A 6,000-nucleotide genomic window follows, 5' to 3' on the forward strand; every position below is an offset into this window, starting at 1 on the left:
TGCTGACATAAAGCTTGACCGAGTCCCGACAGGTGCAGACGGCCCTGCTGCCTCCTCCCAGCTCAGCTCCACACCCCCGCTGGCGCAGTGCAGAAGGTGTCGCCGCCTCTTCTAATGCCCGCCCCCCATCCCCCACTTTTGTCTCCTGGGTCCAGGTGTCAACATCGCATACTTGAACACCGGCATTGGAGGACACAAAGCTCCCAGTTTGGCAGACCGACAGCGGGAGTACCTTTTAGACATGATCCCTCCCCGGTCTATAGCGCAGTCCATCAGCGGGCAGAAATAACGCCTGTCCACTCGTACTGCCCCAGCCTCGAACCCTTTACCCCTCCTCTCCCATTGCCCCCAACTTCCGTCGCATGCAGTGCCTGTACTGGTGCCTACCATACACGGAAAACAAAACCGAGAAACAGAGGACAAACCTAGAAATCAACAGGAAAACGCGCGCCTGCCCCGCCACCCCTTCTCTCACTGCTGCGGTCCTGCTGCTCTTGTCTTCTCTCCGGTTTCCATTCACAGTGAGGTGCTCTTCGCCTCTGGTAGAGGTCAGAGTGAGGTCCTGGGGAGACATCTAAGCCCTCTGACATGTGTTTCTGAAGTTTTTATGCTATAATTATTGTCATTTTTAATGATGTTGTGTGTCCTCCCTTTGTTCAGTGGACAGTTAAACCTTTTTCTTTTCCCTCAATATTTTTCTTTTTCTCTTTTCTTTTGCCTTTTTCTTTTTTTAAACACAGATGACATTCAGATAAATGACAGGAGCATTGCAGGGGGTTCCCCAAAGGGACATGACTGGGAGTGTTGGGGGCAGAAGTTTTTAATGCACTTAATGTGGGGGGGGGCATGAAACAGAGGACGTCAGCCCTGGGTATCTGTGGCCTGGACAGTCTGGGTGGCAGTGTTCGTACTGAAGTTGGGCTCTAAGAATGAGGGGAAAGAGCCTGGAGGGAGAAGCTTTAACCCACAGAAAAGGGGATGAGGGACATGAGGGCGAACGTAGTGTTCAGCCAAGAGGGATGGAGGCCGGTCTTGGCCTCCGGGTGCTCTCCTGGTCCCCGTGGAGATGGAAGTCTTTTCCAGGTCAACTGGCCCAAAATTATTTCATCTTATTTTCTTTGTAAAATTCTGCCCCCCCCCCCCTTTTTAATCCTGATCGGCTCCTGGCAAGAGGGAAGCACAGCCCCATCTGTAGTGTGGCTGTTCCAGCCCAAGTTAGCCTGTGTCCTAGAAGTTGGGCCGGGCATGGTGAGGGAGACAGAGGAGGGAAGAGATATAGACTGGGGGTGGAGGGGAAGAAGGGCTTTCTCTCCCAGCAGCTGAGACCCCATCCGTCTTTCCGTCCACCCTCAGTGCCGGGAGCAGAGGGCAGGGAGGCCTGAGCAGCCCAGAGTCCTGCCCCCAGCCTCCTGCACGAAGTGGTGCACCAACTGCTCGGAGCCAGACAGCTCTTGTCAGGACCGGCTCTGGACCTCTGTGCAAAGTAGCTGTTGCCTCCCCACCCCCACCCCCCGAACCCTATTAGTTTTCCTTTTGTGGTGTTTTCAGCTTTTTCTTAAGCGCTACTAATGTAGAGAATGAACTGAATTGTGCAATGTTGCTGTTCTGAGGTCAGGGGAGGTTCGCATCCCATCTGCCCACACCTGGGGGCAGGGGGTGGGGACCAGGCTGGTTTTGAGGTAAGGGGAGCCCCTTCAAGGCGGGGGTTTGTGCTCTCCTGTAGTGTTCGCTCTCCTGCCTCTGCAGCCCTAGAAGCTGCCAGAGTGCGAGGACGGGGGAGGGTTACTCAGAGCAGAGAGGTGTGAAGACTGGAGTTTAGCATTTTGCCCTTGAAAGCCACCTGGAAAAATTCCCCCACTTTTATTTTAAGAAATTAAATAATTCTTTTATAGTAAGAAGGCACTTTTAAAATGAATACACACACACAAACTGCACACCTTCCCCATAAAGTTTGGGGGTTGGGGTGGAGAAGGAGTTGGGATCAGGCTCAGTGCCCCCTCTCCCATACCCCAGAGCCCCTGCGGGTTACGATACTGGCCCTACGGGCCTCCCTCGGTTTTTTCTTTCCTCCCTTCCCCCAAATTCCTTGAGCACTTAGTAAAGGAGCAGAGGTAGAGCCTGTGTCTGGGCTCCCCCGGTGGTGAAGTGATCGAAGCTGGATGCTAGTGACAGATAGTGATGGGGCTGCTTAGGGTATTTTTCAGGGGGCATGTGGTACCCCTGACTGTAAGTGATGGGAGAGGGAGGGGGGTTATGAAACTGGGTCTGGGGTTATTTTAAAATTATATATATATATATAAAGATATATTCTTACATCTTTTCTTTGCCCTCTGTGCTTTGAAAGCACTGGATAAATCGTTTGGTTTTGCTTTTCTCTCTTACACGAAATTGGAAGCTCCCCCCCCACAAGTCATCTTGCCTTGTGGCATGTCTGTCTAGCCTCTTCCGCCCCGCCTGCCATGATGAAGTGCCATTTCTGTTATGTCTCCCCTCCCCCAGCTCGGAGGTGCCAGGTGCCCAAGTCTGTCACTTGAGATTAAAAGTAAGGAACAGAGAATGTGCAATACCGTTTGGTTGGGGGCCATCCCTGCCCTGAGCTGAGCCTCCTCCCTGGGAGCCAGGCCACCTTTGAATGGGGTTTGGAAGTAGGATGTGTAGATGAGAGGGGAGTGATGGGGAAGGAAAGCCCAGCCGAGTGCCTGCCAGGGTGCTGAGGCGATGGGGGAGGACGGGGGGGGAGCCTTCCCTGCTTCTGTCCCCTCAGGCTCAGTTGCATAGAGGCTGCTTGTTGACTAGTATAGCTCTGTGACCCTTTGCTCAATCGCTGAGGTTTGATTTCTTACCCCTCCTCCCCATTTTCATACCCTTCCGTGGGATTAGTGATGGGGGTGAGTTTTCCTTAATCATGGTGAAGTATTAGCCTTCCACGTCCTCCCTTGCTCCCCACCCCCATCCTTCTGTCTTCCTTATTTTTCTAGTTTTTCATCACTGATCACCTTGTGTCCCTCCGAGTCTCTCGTTGCTTTCCATCCCCAGGCTGGGCCCCTAGACACTAAACCTCATGCCTAAAGATAGGAGGAAAGATGGTCTGTTCAGAGTTATCCTGTCCCCCAGAGCTCTGAAGCTCAGGGGACGACTAGAGTGAGGATCCCCCTGGTTCTTCCTGGCTTCCTCCGTATCCAGAGGCTCTCCATGTAGTCGTTGGTGGACAGTGGCTTGCTCTCCAGACACCCGGAACGGGTAGATGAGCAGGAAAGCTTGGGTAAAGCTGAGGGACAGAGGTCCTCATTTGTCAATTTTTTTTTTAATTTTTAATGTTCATTTTCTGTTTTTGTCATTTGACCACAGCATCTGGACTTTCTCCATCCCTGGAATAGGTATTTTTCCACATTTTTGGATGTATGTATGGTAGACGATTTTTTTTAAGACACAAAGATAAATGTTTTCCTGCTTTGGTTACCTTTCCTTTCCCCTTTAAAAGGACTTAGCTATAGAGCCGCTTTGTAAAGATGCTTCTTGGTATTTTACTTTTGTCCCTTTCCCCAAGCACCCCTTCCCCCTAACCCTCCTCTCCACACCACACCCCACCCCACCTGGCCCTAGGCTCCCCTGCCCTCCAACAAGACCTTCATTAGCTTATGATACTTGCTGCCGAGATGTTATAACAAGGACTCATTCGTGTATATAAGCTATTTCTTGATCCATTTAAAAGGAATTGTACATTGTGTAGAAAAAAAAAAACTGAAAAAGAGAAAAAAAAAGCCCTCGCCATGGATATTGTGAAACTGTGTTATGTCATTTTGTAATGTGCCCGTTTGTGTATGATCCGTGCAAAAGGGTTTCTGGGGAAGGGGCGGGGGTAGGGAGGCAGGGCTGTGGAGGGTGGGGCGGGGAGTGGGCCGGGCCCAGCACACTGAGACTGGCAGCTGCTCCAACCCCATCCCTCCTTAGAGATGCCACCTCCCCCACCACCCACCCCTAATTTGTGCCTTGCCTCCCCGCCCTGGAGTAGTCCTCCGGGTCACCAGCACTGCCTTGGCAGAGCCCACTCCCTACCCTAACCTGCCCACCCTCCCTACACCCCAGCATTAGGTGGACCCTGTGGGGAAGTGCTGGGGGTCGGGAGGTAGCCGAGGAATGGGGCAGTTCCCGGGGGCATTGAAACCAAGTATTATTATGAATTGTAACTGTATTTGCACTGTTTTTTTTCCTCTGATTGCATCAGCATATATACAATATACCTATATAACAAAATTCAGTGTCAAGCTTTCTTATGCAAGGGATTTCCCCCACCCCACCCCCCAAAAAGAACCTAGTTCCATGGGTCTTTGAGAGTAGATTATCAAGGGATGATGGAAAGAAAGGATTTTAACGAGTCCTCCTAAGAAAGCCTCGTTTACGGAGCCACATGCATCTGCACGGTTTCTGGCTTCCTAAATTGGGGTGAGGCGGGCCACTGTGAAAGCTAGGGTTCCTCGTCTGGGCTGTAGAGAGTGGAGCGCCATAGCACACGGGGTGGGGTGGCAGCACCTGTCTGGAGACCTGGGGTCTGGCCCCAGGCTTTCCCACTAACTTGCTGTGTGACCTTTGGTAGAGTTCGATCTCCGGGTCTCAGTTTTCTTTTGTGTGAAGTGACCGGGGAGATCATCTGACCACCAAATGTGAAACCCTACCGTATGCTTCCTTCCTCACCTGCAGAACAACAGCTTGAGGTGGGGAAGGTGCGGGGCTGAGATGCAGGGAGGACCCCTCCGTGTTGAGGTGGCAGTGTGTGTGACGGCGCCCGTGAGGGCTGCCCGGCCCCCGCCATTCCTTTGGTTCTGGGAAAGGCGGCAGAGTGATGTCTAGACATCAGGAGACCTGTGACAGCTTTGCCCTCAGGCCCTCAACCCCGTCACAAGCAGCCACAGGGCCCTGGGGTGCTCTCGCGGTGGCACCGGGCCGGTGGTCCAGTCACGCACCTTCCGTGAGCTGCAGGGTGCGGAGCTTGCCCATCTTCCCGGTGGCAGCGCAGCAGAGCTCAGGCGCGCCCGGCTCCCGTCTCCTTCAGAGCTCCTGTGAGCCCTTGCAGGCGGCTCCCCGCAGCCTGGGCTGAGGCTCCCGCACTCCGGGCTCCTTCCTGGCCGGGGAAGCCTGGGGAGCATCTGGGAAGGTGGCTGAGGCCTGGCGAAGGTTGGGGCAGAGCGGGGTTGGGGCGGGGAGTGGGGCTGGGGCGGGATGGGCCTCTCTGAACGGGGGTGGGGGGGGCAAGACCCTTTTGCACAGGCTCTAAGTTTCCTTTTTTTAACTCATTCTGATTTTCTGCATTGTGTTTGGAAATTAAAATGAAAAAAACTAAGACCAACAGAAACTGGTTTTCAAAAAGGCAAATACACTCCCATCTGTTTCAGATGCTGCTGAGCATTTCAGCAGTAACAGATTCAAATAATAAGCTAATTTTTGGAGAAAGGATTAAAAGAAAAAAAACTTTGTAATATTTATCACTTGCAAGCTATGTTTAATAAAGAAAGGAATGGTTTCTAAACTTTGCTGTGGCTCGTGCTTTAGTCGCGCTGGTATGGGGGCGGCAGTTTGGTGGGGGAGTCCAGGGGTGATCGGGAGAGGAGCTCTGCCCGTGCTCCCTGCAGGCATGGTGCAGCTCTGGGGTCCCCTTTGCTTCCGCCGCATGGTTCCACCTTCACGCGGAGCCGGTGTTCTAGAAGCCACCGACCTGAGGACCGAGGGTCAGTCGACCGTATCAGGAAGGAGGCCGGGTCCCCAGCTGTCCTTGGCCCTTCTCATCATATTGCTCTGGTCTGTCCTAGTCACTGAACCCTCTGTAATGTGGTTTCCCCAGGTGGCCGCCTTAGCGCCCGCACTGCCCTGCAGCGGTTCCTTCTTCAGCACCTGGCGTCCCGAGTTCTTCCGACCCAGAACATTAACCAGATCCTAATTTCTTTTTTCCATTTGGCTTTTTATTTCCAACAAAGCACTTTGGTCAGGTCCACCCAGAGGAGAGGA

At 52.9% G+C, this 6,000-nt stretch overlaps 1 protein-coding gene across 1 annotated transcript in view; it reads left to right on the top strand.

Annotated features, from left to right (window-relative positions):
* The window catches only part of GATAD2B (GATA zinc finger domain containing 2B), an 87,879-nt gene extending 82,355 nt beyond the window's left edge, over positions 1-5,524 (top strand). Inside the window, exon 12 of the mRNA XM_026485357.4 lies at positions 156-5,524. Coding sequence (XP_026341142.1) covers positions 156-289 — 134 coding nt within the window. The 3' untranslated portion in view covers positions 290-5,524. The remainder of the gene's footprint in view (positions 1-155) is intronic.
* Positions 5,525-6,000: the final 476 nt, after the last annotated feature.

Source organism: Ursus arctos, unplaced genomic scaffold (assembly GCF_023065955.2).
Source record: "Ursus arctos isolate Adak ecotype North America unplaced genomic scaffold, UrsArc2.0 scaffold_2, whole genome shotgun sequence".
NCBI lineage: Eukaryota > Metazoa > Chordata > Mammalia > Carnivora > Ursidae > Ursus > Ursus arctos.